General features: G+C 39.6%; 1 protein-coding gene, 1 long non-coding RNA gene and 1 pseudogene across 4 annotated transcripts in view; 1 reads left to right on the forward strand and 2 right to left on the reverse strand.

The window, feature by feature from the left end:
• LOC110360675 (uncharacterized) overlaps window positions 1-20354 on the forward strand; it is a 129918-nt gene that overhangs the window by 30499 nt on the left and 79065 nt on the right. The window contains exon 4 of one of the 3 annotated variants that reach the window (XR_010467838.1): window positions 7195-14726. The exons of the other annotated variants lie outside the window; for them this stretch is intronic. This is a non-coding gene — a long non-coding RNA (uncharacterized LOC110360675). Of the gene's footprint in view, window positions 1-7194; window positions 14727-20354 lie in introns of those variants that run through there. 3 annotated transcript variants of the gene reach the window in all.
• Window positions 4115-5645, reverse strand: LOC102085444 (olfactory receptor 6B1-like; annotated as a pseudogene).
• On the reverse strand, window positions 17267-18205 carry LOC102085622 (olfactory receptor 10C1). Its single transcript, XM_005505147.3, has one exon. The coding sequence runs from the start codon at window positions 18203-18205 to the stop codon at window positions 17267-17269; it is 939 nt and encodes a 312-aa protein (XP_005505204.2).

The raw sequence follows: 20354 nt of genomic DNA on the forward strand, positions 1-20354 counted from the left end.
AAATAAAGCTCTCAGGGAAGATGGATCAAGTTTTGGAGGAATGTATTTCTCTGTATCTCTTCCCCTCCCGTTCCCCATTTTTCCATTTCTCCATCTATCCACCTTTCTAAAAAATTTGATGAGCCTAATTTTCCTATAGATTTCTCAATTTCCACAGGTCAAAACTGAAAAAAAAACAAAACCTTTCAAACTGGAAAATGCACACCTCTCTTCTTTAACCTCACTGTACTCTAAGCTAAGATAGGAAATGCTTTTTCATCTTGTTTTTAAGTTCTGTTAGTGTAATACTTTATTTCATGTTAAAAGCAAATAAACAAACCACCTCTTCCCAACTCCCAAGAATTATTAAAGCATATAATAAACTAGGTTTTCAGCGATGGAAAAACATTCATCTTCATAAAGCAATTCATTGACACTGAAACACCAGTCCAGATACTCGTCATTTAAAAACTTTTGTAGCTTCAGAAGCAGTAATATAAACCACTACTGAAGACTTGTAAGATGCAAACTCATATAGCTTCATAACTGTGTTAGTGTTAGTTTTTACTACCATGACAAATTCCACAGGTCTAAGAAGAAGCAGAAAAGTAATTATGGGATTTCTCCTTGAAAAACACAAGTGTTGGTAAAACCAAACTTGAACTGCAAAGTTTTGTCTTTTTTTTTTTCCTAAGTGCAAAATACATTATTAATTGATTTGTCTCCATACTATATGTATTCAGTAGTTCCTGACCTGACCAGTATTAGTTCTGCCTATAAAACCAGGGATATCTGAGTGTTTCCAATTTCAAATTATCTGTCACATCAGTTGAATCTCTAAATAAGCAATTGCAACTGAATGATAGTGCTTCTCCTAAGTCAAAAACAATGCTTATATTTCTCTGTCTCTTGAACTGGAGATAATACCTGAGCTACCATAATATCAGAAGACCATACTGAGAAGCTGGAATTCTGCTGAAATTTAGACAGCCATCAGTTTAGTTTTGTAATATACAATATACTCAGTTTGTCTTATTTCTTGGGAATGTAGATATACAGGCATATCCAGGTAATAGTGCTTTCATTGAGAGGAAAAACTCTAAAGCAGGTCAGACAGATCATTCCATAGCAATATCTCCTCCTTTCTTCCTTGACTCGAGAAATGCATGTCAACAAGCAGCTCAGAAGCCTAGATGTGTTGCTCAGTGTCGTTCGCATGTATGCTGTAGATGTTGAAATGTTGAAGGATTAATTCCTCCTTGGAGGAAGGTGATTACCCTACAAAAATTACTGAAGAATAGCAGTGAAAAACTTCCTTCTCTTCTTACCTTCACGCCACTTCAGCAGCTGTGGAAGCTCTGCAAAACTACTGACATAATTGCTTCTTATGTGTTCACAAAAAAGCTGTTCCGTATAAGACTACATAAGCTGTAAGTAATTACTCATGGGATTTCAGTGTTTACTCTGGCTTTGTGTAACTGAGGTACCCAAGAAGAAAGCTCATGAAGATTAATTCTATATTTCTGAGACTCTTTCTTCAGCATTTACAGTTAATGAAACAAAACAATAACCCAACTTAGCTGCTGTGAAATATTTTCTGGAGGTGACTATTCCTCAGTTACCTGCTAGTGATTGTTCCTATGAACAAGCTACTGACAGAGGTTCCTCAGGAAGCTATCCAAAACTCTATAATATGAATATGTACTTGAGTAATTATCTGTTACTGTGCCTACATGATCAACTGTGTTTTCACAAAGTATATCACCCTGCAAATGGAACTAATTTGTTTACACTTTTTTTGTGGCCATTTCAGAAACATGTATTGGTTTGGCAGATCTCACACAAGACCTTCTGCAAGACCTCAACCTTTCTGGAGAGAAAGCTACCCTACCACATCTGAAACATAAATAGGCATCTCTATTCATGTAAGGGAATGTCTTTGCATAAGAGCCTATTCTTTTTTTCAGTTTATAACTTCTTTGCCTTTTAACTGTACCAGAGCCAGCTAGCTCCCCTTTAGACCAGATCAAAATATAACTCCATAGTTAGTTTCTCCTAATTACTGTTTGCTATAGATAGTACAGGCAAGTACACATCTGTCATTATTTGGGTTATTCAATTTGAACACTGGAGAAAATAAATTCCTCAGAATCACTAGGAGTCCATGTAGCCTGGGGCACCATATAATGTGAGTGTAACCTGGCTAGCGCCATGCAGGATGGAATTCAAAGAAGGATCACAGGAGACAATAGACTTAGAGCAGTCTGGATAAAATATAATAACCAATGAAGAGAGCTGGAGTCTCTCTCTATATACTAGAGTTAGTAGACAGTCTAGAAATGTTTCTCAAAACTAGAGTTTAAATTCCTGAGATTCACTTAAAATCACATAGTCATTTATTAGGTATATTATTTGAATTGGAAGTGAAAATCTATTTTGCTTACTGAGAGATATTGTTTATGGAAAAGTATGGGTTTTGATGTGTTTTGTGTTTGTGTGTATGACTGCAGATATCACTGGAGTTAATCTAGACCATTACCTTGTACTAGTTACTCAGTTACTCACCAAGGGGAAGTCGTGCTTGACCAACCTCATTGACTTTTATGAGGACATAACAAGATGGATGGATGATGGCAGAGCGGTGGACGTGATCTACCTTGACATGAGTAAGGCATTTGACGCAGTCTCCCACAGCATTCTCACAGCTAAACTGAGGGAGTGCGGTCTGGATGAGCGGGAAGTGAGGTGGACTGTGAACTGGCTGAAGGGAAGAAGCCAGAGAGTCGTGGTCAATGGGCAGAGTCCAGTTGAGGCCTGTACCTAGTGCAGTGCCTCAGGGGCAGTGCTGGGGCCGGTGTTATTCAATATATTCATCAATGATTTGGACAAAGGAATAGAGTGACTGTCAGCAAGTTTGCTGGTGACACCAAGCTGGGAGGAGTGGCTGACACTGGAAGCTGTGCTGCCATCCAGAGACCTGGACAGGCTGGAGAGATGGGTGGGGAAAAATTTAATTAAACATAACAAGGGCAAGTATAGGAACAACCCCAGGTTCCAGTGTAAGTTGGGGAATTAGACCTATTAGAGAGCAGTGTAGGTGAAAGGGACCTGGGGGTCCTGGTGGACAGCAGGGTGACCATGAGCCAGCACTTGGCCCTCGTGGCCAGGAAGGCCAATGGTACCTGGGCTGGATTAGAAGGGGGGTGGTCAGTAGGTCAGAGAGGTTCTCCTGCCCCTCTGCTCTGCCCTGGGGAGACCACACCTGGAATATTGTGTGGAATATGTTGTGGCCCCTCAGTTCCAGCAGGACAGGGAACTGCTGGAGAGAGTCCAGCGCAGGACAACCAAGATGCTGAAGGGAGTGGAGCATCTCCTGTGTGAGGAAAGGCTGAGGGAGCTGGGGCTCTGGAGCTGGAGGAGACTGAGGGGTGACCTCATTAATGTTTACAGATATATAAAGAGTGAGTGTCAGGAGGATGGAGCCAGGCTCTTCTCAGTGACAACTAATGATAGGACAAGGGGTAATGAGTTCAAACTGGAACACAAGAGGTTCCACTTAAATTTGAGAAGAAACTTCTTCCCGGTGAGGGTGGCAGAGCCTGGCCCAGGCTGCCCAGGGAGGTTGTGCAGTCTCCTTCTCTGGAGACATTCCAACCCGCCTGGACACCTTCCTGTGTAACCTCATCTGGGTGTTCCTGCTCCATGGGGGGATTGCACTGGATGAGCTTTCCAGGTCCCTTCCAACCCCTGACATCCTGGGATTCTGGGATTCTGTGAATTATTGAAATGCCCATCCTTGTGAAGAAAGTTGACATAACTGTTTATTTGGTGTCTCAAGCTCTTTGAATCGCAGTTTCATATTAAGTTGGATCAAGGTCAGAATGCAATTGTTTTCTTTGATGCAGACCAAAAAATCCATTAAAAGAAGGCATTGATGTTTATTGCCTTTTCTACTGGTCAGGAATGATATGTGTTGTGTTCAATAGAAACACCTTCTTTTACATTCACACAGTGTCAGCATTAATTGATTTTAGGTTAACATGCAGCTTGACTCAGGAAAAGAAATCCTTAACCACTGATGTCTAAACAAAACCATAATCTTCATTTCTGTGAAAGTAAAATTCTTATTAGACATTCATAGGATTCGGACAAATTCAACTGCAAGATTATCTGCAAGTATTATGTTAGTGATCAGTCCCAGAAACCCTGGAGACAGCAGCCATGCCACACAAGACCTTCCATAAAGGAAGTTCCATTGAGGAACTTCCTGGTTCCTCAAGCAGTAAATGAATGGATTTAGCACTGGAGCGACTACAGTATGAATTACGGAAACCAGTTTGTTGAGATCCAAGGAGTCCATACATGGAGAGGGTGGCTGAAAAGATGGTGATCACAGTCAGGTGAGAAACACAGGTGGAGAAAGCTTTCTTCTTGTTCGAGGCCATGGGAATGACACTGTTTCCCACAACATTCTCCTGGAGAAACTGGCTCCTCATGGCTTGGATGGGCATACTCTTCACTGGTAGTTGTGTTCAGTTTTGGGCTGCTCACTACAAGAAAGACATTGAGGTACTGGAGAGAATTCAGAAAAAGGCAACAAAGCTGCTGAAGGGTGTAGAGGACAAGCCTTATGAGTAGTGGCTGAGGGAACTGGGGCTGTTTAGCTTTAGCCTGGCTGAGGGAAGACCTTCTGGATCTGAAAGGAGGTTGTAGCACGGAGGAGGTTGCTCTCTTCTCCCAAGTTACAGGCTATAGGATGAGAGGAAATGGCCTCAAGTTGTGCCAGGGGAGGTTATTAGATATTAGGAAAAAAGTCTCCCTGGAAGGGGTTGTCAGGCCTTGGAACAGGCTGCCCAAGGAAGTGGTTGAGCCACCATCCCTGGAGGTGTTTAAAAGACATATAGATGAAGTTCTTAAGGACATGTTTCAGTCTCAGTGTTAGGTTAACGGTTGGACTTGATGATCTTGAAGGTCTATTCCAACCAAAGTGGTTTTATGAATGCACAAAATGGTGTTTATCGTGCACATGTAAGAAATTGTGATGATGGAGAGAGGGATTAACAGAATAAACAAGGCAAGGATGAAGTCCACTGTCTCTGCAAGTGACCACTCAGTTCAAGAGAGGTTGAGCAAAGAGCTGATGTCACAGTAAAAGTGATTTATGACTTTGGAAACACAGAAAGAGAGCTGGGAAATGAAGAAGACCTTTAGCACAGATGTCAGAAAGCCAACCACCCAAAAGTCCATGGCCAGCTGCATATAGAGTCTTTAGTTTATGATGACTGGGTAGCACAGGGGCTTGCAGATGGCCACATGGCAGTTGTAGGCCATGACAGCCAGGAGGACACATTCAGTGCAGACCAAGGCAATGAAGAAGTATAACTGGGCCATACAAACTGTGAAGGAGATGCTTGTATTCTTCACCAGAAAGCTGACCAGAAATTTGGGAACAGTGACTGAGATGTATCAGGCCACTAGGAAAAATTGATGGTTGAGAAGTGCATAGGCTTGTGCAGTTGATGATTTCTTCTGATTAAAGTGATGATGATTAAGTTTTCAAGGACAGTTAACAAATACAAAATGAGGAAAATCATAAACAACAGAGCTTGCATCTGGGTGTGGGGATCATTTTTCTGTATCACAATGAGCTTGAAGACCTGGAACATGTAAGGAGGTATAAATAAGAAAATAAGGAACATATTGTTTCATCTCCTCCAAGCATCTTTTCCATACCTCAAATACACAAATTAAGTAGACATTCCACAGCAGTTATTTATTTGACATTCTTTATTATTTAACCACTCCTGAAAATTTTTGAGTCCTACAGCATTATAGGACCGGTGATTCAGATATTGGCTCCGAGAAAATATTTAAGCTGTACTGATTTCCTCACAGGCCTTCTTACCCCTTTCTTTACTTAGAAGACAGTCAAAGGGAAAGGCAAAGATTACTAAATGTGCTTTTCATCTAAGATCTGAGCTACACCTCAGATGGCCACACAGCAGTGGCCAAAAGATATCTAGATAAAAGCACAGTCTTGATAAATGGCTGAATTCATGTAAGGGAAATGTAGCTTGAGCTGTTTTTGTCTCTCCCTTTCTTTTGATTATAGGCAGAAGAAAGTGTTTATTCTCTCAAACATAGTACTTTAGTCAAGTTTGCTAGGGTTCTGGAGTATATGTGTATTTTTTTCTTTCAGAATTGGAACAGAACTGTTGTCCTGGTTTTGGTTGAAACAGGGCCAATTCTCTTTCAGTGAATTTTCCTTTCAGTTAAGTTTCTTCTATGTATCTGCACTTTTCTGAAGGTGGCTACGTGTTTTTCAGTGTCTGTATAGCAGATGCGCTCTCCCTGCCATGTCACCCAAGAGCACAGAAACACCTAGGTTGATGGACAACTATGGTCATGTATACACCCCTTGGTCAACAGACAGGATGTTTGACCAATGAGACAACTTGGTTGAGAGAAGCTTCTGGACAACTACCATAAATGATCGCAGCTCAGATTCAACTCAAGTATAAATGGAGTCTGCTGGAAGCTGCTATTCCTCAGAGCACAGGGTTGTGGTTGAAGGCTCTCGTCCTTAGACTGGTCATCTAGGAATTGTTCCCCAGGGTCTCAGACACCTTGCCAATCTGGTAGGTGGTCATCTGGGTACCGTTGAGAGTCCTCACTTTGACACACAGTGGGAAGATGCACATTTTGAACCATCCCTCTAGAGTTTTGTGATCCGATCCCTTTGAGTTTGAGTCAGTTGTGTAGTAATTGAACTCCTAACTGGTATCTGAACTTTTGTTGTGTAACGCTACCAGAGTGCTGAATAATTTTGGATAAACCCCATCTGTAGTTGGTTTCTGTTAAGCAGCTCTGGTTAGAATAATGTCTCTTCAGAGTTTGTTGCTTACCTAAATTTTTTTGGGAGTTGCCTCTGTGACAGTCTGCTTCAAAGAACTGATAATACCTCATGTTTATGGTTTTACTGAGCTAACGGTAGGAATGGTATGCAGAAAAGACCCATGTTTACACTTACTACTATAGCAGCCCAGGTCACTGATAGATGTCTTATGAGAGCGTGAGGGGTTGTAAAAGGCCTGTACTAGTAGGGAGGGGTGGACAGAACAGGTGACCCAAATTGGCCAACAAGGCATTCCACGCATCACACTCAGTTTAAAGCTGAGGCATCATGTTGGTCTTCCTCTCTTTCTTCATGGCCAGCATCTGAAGAGGACCATGCCTGTTCTGCCTGCAGTCCTGATCCTGATTCCAGTCCATGCATTCCTGAATCCAGTTCCTGTCTACTGTGGAGTCCAGCCCAGGACTTCCTGATGTCTGTCCTGCAAGCACAGGCATGATGCCAGCAACTGCATGGGATTCTATGACCATCCAGGACACTCGATATTGGCTTTGTGTATTTTGCATTATTTCTTTTATTAGTAGTATTATCACTAAAACTGTTTTAATTTTCCAACCTGTAAGCATCTCTCCCTTTCTCTTCCAGGAGGAGGAGAAAATATTTTTCATATAAAACATTAAGAAAAAAATCATTAATGTTATGGAATGTTACAAACATTTCCACACAAAAAGAAATACGTGTTTTACCGATTTTATTATTTATGGGACATGAAGAAGGGCTTCTTCAAGTACATCAGGAGCAAAAGGAAGGCTAGGGAAGATGTAGGTACATATCTCTGGAGACATTCAAAACCTTCCTGGTCACATTCCTGTGCAATCTACTCTAGGTGTACCTGCTTTACAGGTGGGTTAGACTAGATGATCTCCAGAGGTCACTTGACCCCTAACCGTTCTATTATTCTGTGATTATCTTTCATGTTCAATATATGACTTCCACATTTCTGAGCTTGTACTCTGTGTGAGACTCCTCAACTGTATTTTAGCAAATTGTTGTAAGCATCTTCCATGAGATTTGCGGCATTTAATTTAAGCTGTGGTGAATGCTGACAACAGATAAATTGTTTTCTAGTATAGCAAATGGAGATCTAAGCAATACAAGAGAAAAACCTAGTTTGTGTGATTTTAGCATTCTATAGAATACAAACTATAATTGAAAAGAGGATGAATGAAAAGGATGTCAAAAAGAGGAAATGAAAGTGATGTTTACACATTCCAATGTGTAAACACAATTCTTAAAAATTCCAAAACTACCTTATAGTAACTTAGAATATTGACTGAAAATAATCTAATTTTAAAAAAAGATGGTTAATTAGAGTATTTCAAGATCACTCACAGGTGATATATAAATATAACGTCTACGCTTAGGTTTGAGAATTGTTAATGTCACATGAAGTTTCTCAGGGTAAAATTATGCTGAATGTATTTTACACTCTAGTCCACTGAAGGTGGAACACAAGTACCAATTTTCACTACATAAATATCTTCACTATCTTCAGAAGAGCTGCTATTGCATATAATACAGAGAGGGGGTGAGGGTAAGGTTATATATAACTCAAAATAGAATACTGCTTAAAGTTAAGGAGAAAACCAATTAATATTATATATATTAATGATTAATATAAAGCCAAGTAATATTAATGTCAAAATGCAATGGAATATATGAATGCTACTTCTATTGTCACCCTCATTTAATGTGCTAACCAGCTATTCAAAAACTGCTGCTAGTTGTTTTTCTTTCTCCGAAGTCAGTGCTGTCTATGTGTGAAGACATTGGACTGGAACTTGGGGCATTTCTGCTCTGCTGTAGGCTCATAATCACATGACGGGTAGCTTTGACCAATAAATCTTTTCACTTACCAGTGCCTTAGTTTCGCCATATATAAAAAGTGATTATATAAACATTATCTACAGCTAAAAAAAGCCAAGTGCATATATGAGATCAGTGAAAAAGATCCAATGAGAAGCAAGACTCTGAACTGAAATATTGCTATTGGACTGAATCATGGTGTGAATGGTCTGTAAAGATATAAAAGTGTATGGTTTTCTGTGCTTGGGTGGGACCTCTGTGCAGCTACCAGCTTGACCCAGCCCTCCTGCTATTCTGATCCATTATTTCATTTCATTTCTGAGTATTTTTTTTCCTGAATATTTGATCCACGACAGGTTACCAGACCTCGCCTGAAAGTTTGCCTCCAGAGCTCTAAAATACAGACTCTGGAGTGAATGGTTATTAGGGAGGGAAGGTGCCTGAAATTTTGCTCTGTGAATGGCTGTCAGGCTCCTGGAGAGAAGGTCAGCAGCGTTTGGCTTGGTGTATTTCCTCCATGCAGTAAATAATGGAGTGAACCTGCTGCCAAACTCTTTTAAGTTGTGCTTTTCTTTAATAAATCTAAATGTTGTTCTGTAATAAGCGGAGCCATGACTTTCCATCTAGGAGCCATCACTCCCCCATGACACTCAGGAGGCAGCATTTCCCCATAAGGTGGAGAACTGGGTGGAGGCCCACCATTTGTCCCTGAGCACAGCTTCAGACACATGGTTGACATACAGAAAGGATTTGCCCTGCTGACACTGGTTTGGCAGGTGGGTAAGGAGACATAGCGGAAGAAGAGAACAGGAGCTGCTGAAGTAGAGGGACTGAAAGCACCATAGGTGAGTTCTGTGGCTGAGGGATAATATGTTGGGGCTAGAGCACAGTGGTTAACAAAGGTGGTTACAGGTGGAAGGGATGGTCAAGAACAGCTGAGAGGAGGGGAAATACAGACAAAGAAACAACACTACAAAGAGTCTTCTCAAAAAGCAGGTACAAAGAAGCCTTTGACTGAACCACAGTTGTGAACAGACGCAGAATGGATTGGGAAGAGAAGCTGACATAGAGATTGAGACTGTCAACTTAGAAATACAGAGAACCGCACAGGTAAGAGACAGTAGAAAACCGAAGGAATCCAGGTCAAAAAGGAGAGATAGATAGACAGAAAGAAAGGATGAATGAGAGATTGGAACACAGACAGTGAAGAGCAGAGTGGGCACAGGCCAAGAAAAGAAAAGAACCTAACCCAGAGGAAATCCGAACAGAGAATTATTTATTTGTACATTAATATAAAGGTACACTGTACTACCATTTAAAAATAAGAGCTCTGTCTGTGCAATATGTATTGTAAATACCTAGTATATAGTTTTAACTACCTGGATGTAGAATTTTCCATCTAGAAATAATATTTTTTCTCTGTATTATGTGCAGATGTGCTGTCCAAAGCAGAAGACTTATTCAATACCTAAAAACTACAGGATATTCTGTGGTGTGGGTTTTGTTTAGGTTGGGTTTGGTTTTCACTTTACTGTCAATTCAGGGTTCAGTATCTTTTTTTCAACACCAACAACGTGGGAATCAGAACATTTCAGGAACTGGCTATCCTAGTGGCAGCAGGAACTGGAACAATCTGGTGGGTGTTTAACCTTTGATAATGATTCTTAACTAGCATATATTTCTGTTGGGCAGCTTGAGTGATGTTTCTTCTAGCTGTACTTAGGCAGCTACAATGTAAGAATTTACACAAAGCTAAATTTCTACTCAGTTTTTTTTAATATTAAATAAAATATGCAAGCATGGACACTTTTCATCTCTTCTGTGAAATTCTAAAAATCTGATTAATTTGCTCTGCATATTCCTGTGAGTCCAAGTATCTATCTTCATATTTACATACCACAATAACACCTCTGGACTCCAGACCAACAGAAGGATCCTGGCATAGAGCTAGTACTCTGTGGAGTAGAATTAGCCATATTTATTCTGCATAAGGGTTAGTCTGGGTCTACCTTGGTTTGTGTGACCCTATAGTAGCCTGCTGCAGTGATGTTTTCACAGTATGTGCTCAGTGCCCTGGAGCCTGGTGTGATATCAGTTGCTGATATTTGGGAATGAAGAGTTGCCTGGAATAATATGGGACAACTGTTCCAAGTGGAGGAACCAGGACAAGCTTCTCATCCATATACTATGTCTGTAGCAGAGCATCCATTAGAAGTGCTTGTATTTTTGTTGATGGTACAATTTGGCTCACATCACAGGAGATCCCACATACTGTCCAGAGCAGAGCCAAAGTGGTGCTGCAGACACCTCACTCCCAAAGGGGACTACACCATCAGTTTCTAGCAGCAGCTGAGAACAAACTCTGCTATAAAGCAAACACATTTCCTTTGACACGAGTGGTCATGGGCCTCATGAAATGCAAATTAAATTCATCCACAGATCTTCAGCATTAATAGATCTACAGGTAACACCAGGCTAGAAAGGTCTCTTGAAACAATGGAGCTTTGTACATCCTTATCACCAGTTTGGTCCCACAAATATGCAGTCTGTTAGCTTTGTTTTGCAGTTTCCATCACAAAGGGGGTGGAGGAAGAGTTGATTTGTTGTTTACTCATTGCTTTCTTATTCTGTCCAAGGTACCACTGCCCTTTGTCTCCAGACAGTGACCAATAACCCATAGTCTCCTCTGAAAAGAGCATATTGATGTAAGGGGCTGAATTTCATCCTGCATACCTGTGGGGTCCCGGTCCAATTTCGGACTCAGGAAGGTCCAAAAAATGATTCCAAGGGTGAGATTAAGACACAAATGAGGTCAGATGCCGCTAAACTATCTTATTTTATTTTTATGCCTAAAGACAGAGTAAATCTATTTCACTTTCACACCTAAATCTAGAGTGACAAAGAGAAAGCGGGGGAGAAATTAGGAGGAAAGTTAAGCAAGCATGCGAGAAGATAAGCAAGAGATAAGCAAGAGATAGTCACGGCCAGGGATCCAAAGGTCTCCTGTGGGGCAGCTCTCAGGTCTCAGGCCTCTGCAGCGCTGGCAGTTTGCAGGTCTCAGGTCCCAGTAACTCTGGCACTTTGCAGGTCTCGGGTCGTGCCAGTATCAGAGTCCAGGTTCTGGTAGCAGAGTTCAGGTCCCAGGAGGTGTTGGCAGCACTTGGGTGTCAGGTCCGCCGGTCCCAGGTGACAGGTTTTGGCCCTGGTGGTGGATGGCCACACTTGCAAGTCATAACCTGGTCATTTTATGGCAGTTGGTGGCAGGTGTTGCCTGAGCACACTGCAGGCCTGGTCGCAGATGTTGGTGGCTGATATCGCTGGAGCTTCACTTGAGCTTACCTAAGCTTCAAGCATTCTTTGTGTTTTAGCAATTCACAGTGATCATGCATTTTGCACTTTAAGTCACTGTATTTAGGCCTTTACAGTGGACCCAATTAAGCAAGCAGCCTGAGCAAGCATTTTTCTGTAACAAGCAGCCTTAAGCATATTATTTTAGCAAGCAAGCTTTGAGACAAATAATTCACAATATCTCTGCCTTCCACAATTATGCCGTGTGTTAAGGACCACCAGCTCTCACACACACTCAAACTGTATGCTGAGAGCTATCTTATCTCGCAATACCTTGCAAGATCCAGCATGTGTGTCATTCTAGACCACTAGGACAAGACTCATCTGATAAGACTAATTCTTAAGCAGAAGTACTAATTTCCATTTTAGGATAATTTATCATGTAGTGACAAACTAAGATCCAGACATCTCTACTCTGAACGTCTTGAGCTGGATAAACAGACTCGGGTTCCAGAGATTAAACATGGGAACTCTGAAGAGCGAAATACAAATAAATTTATCCAGCTCACATCTAAAAGTTGGTTATGTATTTCTAAGGAAATTATCTAGGCTTTCTCTGTAAACATTAGAAAGAAGTGGGTCCTACCAAAGTCTATTAATCCCATACTTAGGGATCTAGAGATAGTCTCTGTATTGTTCTTACCCAAACAACATTCAAAACAACTAATTATATTTCTAGATCTGTGATTGCTGTTATAATATAAACACAAAGACAAGACCACTAGAATCTTTTATTTTTCTATAATTCAGAAATAAATCCTTTGAAATCAATACAGCTGCATTTTTAATTAAGGTGTGTGTGCGTGCACATGTGCATGTATTAGGAATAACTTAAGTTAAAGGTTTTAGACAATTAAAATTGGTTTGTGTTATAGCTGATACAGAAAAAAACTACTTTTGTTTGGTCAGATGTGTGTCTTCAATGACCTTTACTGCAAGCCATTGCCTTGAGAAGTGAAAGCTGGGTTGTACACCACTATATAAGAAAGTAGGACCTGCCTTATGGCCCTGATATTCTCTTCCTTAACCTGAAGTCCTTTTCTGTGTTCTGATTTGTTTTGGTTTTAGTATGAGCGACGTGAGTCAGAGCTTGTATCAGCTTTCGTGGTAAGGACTTCTTACCTCTGCTTTCCCTCAGCTCTGACCTATCAATATATATGGATATCTTGCTAAACATCAGTCCTCTTCCTTTATGCATGTTGAAGAACACCTAGTACCAAGGCTGAGTCTTCTGTCATGTAAGAACAGCTTTCTTGTCAAATAACTTAATTTCTGAGTTTTATTCTTAATGACAACTTCTGATCATCCACCACAAGAATATATTGAATCTGGGGTAGTCCTTTAATGGGAAACAAAATATGGGTTCAGCATGACAGATGCTTCACTGTGTTAACCCCTTCACGAATATGAGCCAGCAGCGTGCCCAGGTGGCCAAGAAGGCCAACTGCATCCAGACGTGTATCAGAAATAGTGGGCTCAGTAGGACCAGGGCTGTGACTGTCCTGTACTGGGCATTGGTGAGGCTGCACCTCGAATCCTGTGGTCAATTTTGGGCTCCTCGCTACAGAAAAGACCTCGAGGTGCTGGAGTGAGTTCAGAGAAGGGCAATGGAACTGGTGAAGGGTCTGGAACACAAATCTCATGAGGAGTAGCTCAAAGAACTGGGGCTGTTTAGCCTGGGGAAAAGGAAGCTGAGAGACCTTATTGCTCACTACAACTACTTGAAAGGAGGTCACAAGCTTTGTGCATGTTGTTTGTCTTCAGCTCATGCCATTTTGGGGATGTAATCTGACTCCAGATCCAGATTTGCAGATGTGTACAAGCCCACTGGATGTCTGAATTCCCGTCATCATCCAAAAAGAACAAATCCATAAAGTTAATGTAGTATGGAGACTGAATCTACTGAAAAAGTGTGGCTGGCATCTATAGCCAACAGTGACAGCTCAGACACCCACTTCAAATGTCAACATTTGGATATTCTGATGCCTAAAGATGTTTTGTGTCATTTTAGATGTCCAGGAGTATTCCATCTGTCCCACAAATGCCATTCCAAAATTATATGAGGTTCTTATAGCTGTTGTAGCTCCTGGTTTTATGTCAGAAATCTCTTATCTAGTCTGTGTGAGGAATCCATGCTAATAATCACTTGATGGATATTGAGAACTTATATGTGATAACTCTGAGATGAAACCAATTGTTCCTGAAGAACAGAATATCTATTCTAGAGTCTCTGTCTCTCCAAGCTGTTATACCTACCAGGAAATTACTCCTACTTATTTTTGGCATAGTGAAACTAGTGATGTGATTAAATCAACAGTCCATGCCCTCCATTATAAAAATATTATGCATCCTCTCAGTATAAGACCTTCAGCTCATATGCTACCTTATTTTCTGACTACACAAGCAGTGATATATGTCTCAAATATGCTTTTACATTTTAAATCAGAGATTTTAAAAGATAATTAACTGAATCTCTTACTGCCAGTTCATTTTCTCTTTTAATTAACTCTGAAAAAATATTTTTCATTTTTTATATTTTAATTAATAGCTTTTGTACAAATTAAGATGTCAATAAAAACAAACATGTTAATCTTCTGCAAAGAGGTGTGCCTTGTAATTCTTCCGTGGAACTTCAGGCTCTCAAGATAAAAAAAAAAAAACAGATGACACGGAATTAAGAGCACTGTACAATTATGCTGTTAATATTTACAATTATTTCTAGGATGAAGGATTAATTTAAGGAGTCATTCACGACCTTCCTTTCCAATTACGTGTAAGTTTTGAGGATTTAATATGAAGAATTTGATTAACAGTTACAGAACATTGCTATTTTCAATCAAATGACCTCTTCTGAAATTGTTGCAAAAATAACCAAACAAAAACCACAGTGGGTACATTTAAGTCAATCAGGGAATAACCTGTCTGATCAGAATTAGGTATCTATAGCATGTATGTCGACATTTAAGAAAAGGCCAAGTGCACTTCTTTAGGGTAAGGTTAATTACAACCTAGAATTTTTTTGTCAATAAAGGAGGTCCATGCAGATTAGCAAAGATGCAGTAATCAGTATTGCAGTTATCTACATTTCACAAGATGAATTTTATACAATTTCTGACATATAATGTGACTGAAATACTTGATTTTGTGTTTTTTGTTTGATTTTGGTTATTTATTTGGGTTTTTTTCTTGGTTGATTTCTGTTTCTTATTGTGTTTTTTCAAACTGCTGAATACAGAAGCAGCAAAGAAAATTAGCTTAGGTCTCAATAAACGTATTTACAGGATTAAATGAAAGAAAACCCTCTTAGCCTTGCTTTTTTGTATTATTTCTCTCTTCACTTCAGGTAATTTCACTGTAAGACCTCATGGGTAACTGCTGCTAGGTTAGAAATTGCTCCAGAGAATACAATTAATTACATTAGTCCCAGTTCATCAAGAACAGAATAGCTGAGGCTGGAAGGGACTGATCGAGAGCCCTTGGATGGACTGGAGGGCTACAGAAGAGTCTTTTTAAAGTGACCCATGGCTATGGATGTAGAACTGCAAGTTCTGGTTCTCAAGGGGAACTTTAACTGTCACAAACACTTCATCACTTTTGAGATATCTTTGGGTTTTTTAACATTTAGTACAACAATATAAATTTTTCCCTTCACAAGATAATTACAGAAGACTACAGAACACTAGATACATGTGTTGAAAAGAGGCCCCAAATTCATTAGTAGTAAAAGTGTGTTCTTTAAAAGAAAGAAGCTGCTCGTGACACAAGCTGATGGGTTTATTGGTCCTATTCTAGGTTTTGCTTTTCCACTCATCTCAGGGCTTTTGGTAGAGAAATGATGGAATTTGTGGGAAAAAGTATCTGATGCCTGCAAATCAGCTGGAGTGGTTATGGGAGCAGCTGAGAGATGTTTGGTGTTTTGTCAAGGCAACTAACTTGCATTCTCTTTAAGCATACGGAAGACAGCTCTTTTTTTTCTTGTTTTTACTAGTGGTGTTAATTTGGCTTATGTAATTCATTCGTGGATTTCTGTATTTGGAGTGGAATTTATCTGCCTTCACTGGGTGTATTTGAACAGGAATCCAGATTCAATTTATGGTAGAAATCCACTACTTAAAAACCCATCACCTAGGTGCATTGTAGTGCTTTGGAATTCCCTTGCTGTCCTCTGATTGTCACTGCAGAAAGGCTTGGATCTCCCATCAATTCTGAGTCATATCTGAGAAATGCCTTTGATTGCCTAAGGCATATGAAATTAAACTAATTCTTAGGCTAGTGAATCTCATCTCTGTAGTCTCCAAATTGCTAGTGTCAGAAGATGGATGCCTATGACATATAGGAAAAATGTCTTTCTAGAGGAAGATGTTTGCCTCCTTTTCCAAGGAAATAGTAGATTTATGATTCTAGGCTTAGATGAGTGACCTTTATACACTTAAATTAGGGCATGTGGATTCTAACCTTTTCAGTCATGGAGGTCATCTAGGTTAATAAAGTCAAATATGTCCTAATAACACTATTATAACAAACTGGAGTAGAAATATTACAGGTAAATCCATACATTAAAGTAACAAGAGATTTTGATCCGAATTCTGCACATCAGAGACTGTTCCTCACCTATAAAAAAATATGTCTAGATTTCTTCCAAAATGTTCAAAACACTGACTTGAAATTAAACAAAGATCTCTGTGGCAGGAATGCAATTTTGCATACCTTTTTGTTGTTGTTGTTTGGTCAATAACAATCTCAGAACTCACAACTGGTAATCAGTAATTTCCTGGACTTCTTATTTGAACTTGAATTATGTCCTCTCCTTTCCCCAGAGAAATTTACAAAGCATTTACAGGAAGCTAATGCAAACTGATGAAAACTTACACTTCTCAGTTCTTTCAGTGAAACCAGGCTTCTAAACATTACTATTTTGTTCAAAAAGCCAGAAATATGTAAAACATTATTTTAACTCTTCTGACAAATAGCAAGCGTGTGGGGGGAAGTTTTATTTATTTACTTAAGAATTCCTGAAGTATTTGGATAATGTTTCCTTTCAAAATCCTAAAATAGCTTTGCTAGTACTGTCTCTTACGTTCAAAAAATCTCCACTCTTCTTCCTTTTCCTTCCCCAACTCTGAAATATTCTTGGGAATTATTTGGAAATCATTTTACTGAACAAGAATTTACAGTGAAAGATACCACTAAATCCACCTGAAAGAAGGGAAATATTCTATTTCATTTCCACACAAAATGAATTTTTCTCCATCTTTTTCTCAGGGCTCCTTTCACCTCCTCATTCCTCAAACTATAGATAATAGGATTCAATAAAGGAGTCACCACAGTATAAGAAAGTGAGAGCAACTTATCAACAGATGCGGAGTAAGTAGATTTTGGCCGCAAATACATGGAGCTTGCTGTACCGTAGAAAAGAGTCACAACTAAAATGTGTGAGGAGCAAGTAGAAAATGCTTTCTTCTGACCTTCAGCTGATGACATCTTGAGAATTGTGGAAATGATACAAATATAGGAATAAATGATCATTAAAAAGGGACATACAATGGCAAAGCCAGCCACAGCAATGACTTGAATTTCACTTGGGGAAGTGTTACCACAAAGCAGCTCCAAGAGGGGTTGGATCTCACAGAAGAAATGGTTGATGGTGAGACCACAGAATGGTAAATTGAATGTTACGATGGTGTGTACTAAGCCTACAGCAGTGCTGCACAGGTAAGTTCCAGCAACCAGGCTTTTACAGACTCTACTGTTCATAAGGATGGTGTAATGCAAGGGGTAGCATATTGCCACGTAACGGTCAAATGACATGGCAGCCAAGAGAAAACATTCTGCAACTCCAAAGAAAAGGAAGAAAAACATTTGCATTGCACATCCTGTCTTGGAAATACCTATTGTTCCCACCATTAGATTCTCAAGAATCTTTGGGACAATGACTGTCAAATAGCAGATATCCAAACAGGACAGCTGGATGAGAAAGAAATACATGGGGGTATGAAGGGTGTTATCCCCATTTATTATCAAAGCAATCGCTGTGTTTGCCATCAAGGTGAAGATGTAAAGAGAAAATAAAACTACACAGAGCAAAGGATGCAAGTGCGAGACTTCAGAAAAACCCAGGAGTCTGAATTCACTCACTTCACTGAGGTTCACGGGGATCATCCTCCTTTGGTACCTAGTACAACTGTTCCCTCTTCATTTTACAGCTCAGTAGTTGAGGTTGTAAACAGCTAAGCAAATAGGCAATCAAAATACAATTGACTGAATAGGCAAATAGATGAGTAGCATTTAGAAATTTTGAAAATGTCTTCTGAATGGATTATAAAAGTTTCTAAAGAAAACCAGGCAGTCTTACCCACATAATTTTGTCCCTTTTTTCTTTTCTTCTTTCATAACATTACCTTTGAAATTTGCACAGTTACTACTGTCTTCAAACTCTCAGCTAAATTTTTTACCCTGTAGAATAAGAAAAAGATATGTTTATAGCAGATACATTTTTATGGACTAATCACTTCAAGTTCCAACAGCATCAGTACAGCAGCAGCAGCATTTGAATAACACAAACATAATTTCTCTGTTATCTAAGTGATCTGCTCCAGGGGCTGACTGCTGCTCCCAATGTCGATTGGTACAAAGTGTCTTATGACTGTATTAATAGCTAGGATACACAGCATGACAAGGGTTAAAAGGCCACTAAAGACAGGCTTTGCAAGGCTTTACTTGTGGGATACACAGCTGATGGCAGTTATGTTTTCTGAAGTTACCTTGCGGAGAGGGTGGTTGAACAAGAAGAAGAAAGAGAAACTAAATGATGAGGTCTCCAGAAAAGCATTGTGCCCTGAGGACTCTTTTCAGTGAAGCAGGAGAGATTATTTTCCCCAGCATTATATCCTGTCCACTGGGACTCGCTTGTGCTGATTGGAGCAATAAGGGATAGTTGTTACACATGGGTTTGTTGCTATGCGTGGTGTATTAGCTGTACTCACAAGCACCCTTTCTGGTCTCTCCAGTCTTAGGTAAATTGGACTACACTTTTGTATAAACCCAGATGTCCTACTGGAATAGCGAGAGCTGTCTTTGTCTTTCAAGTCATTACTATTACTTCCTAATGCATCCAAATTAATGATTTATCATGTAGGCTCATGAAGTTTATGCTTTCTAATCAAAATTTGAAGGGGAAGGTCTAGGGGTACAGTTCACATGCATTTTGGGATAGAAATACTGCTGGGATAGGGATGGAAGGCTGGGCCAAAAACATAGAATCAAAACTGGTGAGGTTCCTGAAGTAATGTAAACACTGAGTTGTTCCAGGTTCAGTGTCAAAAACAGTGATCCCAGAAGCAATCTAGTACATGTGTTGTAGACCCTCAGAATAACTCAGGATGCAATTGCTATTGCTTTTCCCACATGAAAATGTAGAATTAATTTCAACCCATCACATGATGAACCATCAGTTCCCATAGGCAGGAGTAAAATATTCTTTGTAGTTCAGTAGCTCTTGAAAATCAGTGAAGAAGAAAAGCCTGATGTAAGTAGTTCATCTTGCAAGGCTTTGATACATGAATACATGTGCTCTTGACATCTTTCAGGAATAAGAAATTGGTTTCACAGTTGTCTCTATTGTAAGTCTCATGTTTTGACAGTTCTCAGAAATCTAACTTCAGGGCCAAAAATCATACAACTGAGTTGGAATTTATTTCCAACCTGTTTCCAATTTATTTCCAGGAATGTGACATAAAAACCTACCACTGACTGTACCTAAATGCTCCATGGATAAATTCTGGAAAATGTTTAAATCATTACTCTCATGAGATTAATAATTTCACTTCATCACATATTTCCAGGGCTACATACATATCACAGTATAAGTTTCCTATTGCTCTAGCTTTTGAACTCCAGATTAAAGATAAGCAAAAGAGTAACTTCAGTAAATTCATTGCTCTGAGCTTCCTTGCAGTCACTTATTGTTGCCGAGGGAAGTAACCTACTTTTTAACTGCTAAAGATCCATGTTATGAATACCACCTCCATCCATGATACTTTCTAAATGTTTCTTAATATTCTCAGAACTAAGAAATGTTGCTTCTAAAGACTTCTTTTGAAAACTGGATTAATTCAGTTGCCTTCAGATATCTAAAATGTAGACACCTCTTTTTGAGGCATTTGTCTAGATTCTTTTGATGCTCAATGACAAGGTCTTCTACAAGGTGTTTAAGATCATCCTCAGGTAGGTGAGAGTAATCATGGTTTAAATTGGACTGTTTCTCCTCTTTGACTGTAAAGGGAGGCTAAAGCAATTGGCTCAGATACAT

The sequence above is a fragment of the Columba livia genome, chromosome 23, assembly GCF_036013475.1.
Source record: "Columba livia isolate bColLiv1 breed racing homer chromosome 23, bColLiv1.pat.W.v2, whole genome shotgun sequence".
Classification (NCBI taxonomy): domain Eukaryota; kingdom Metazoa; phylum Chordata; class Aves; order Columbiformes; family Columbidae; genus Columba; species Columba livia.

What these genes read in the sequence shown, in the direction of transcription:
- LOC102085622 (XM_005505147.3), bottom strand. Translation starts at nt 18,205, where the DNA reads ATGATCCCCGTGAACCTCAGTGAAGTGAGTGAATTCAGACTCCTGGGT.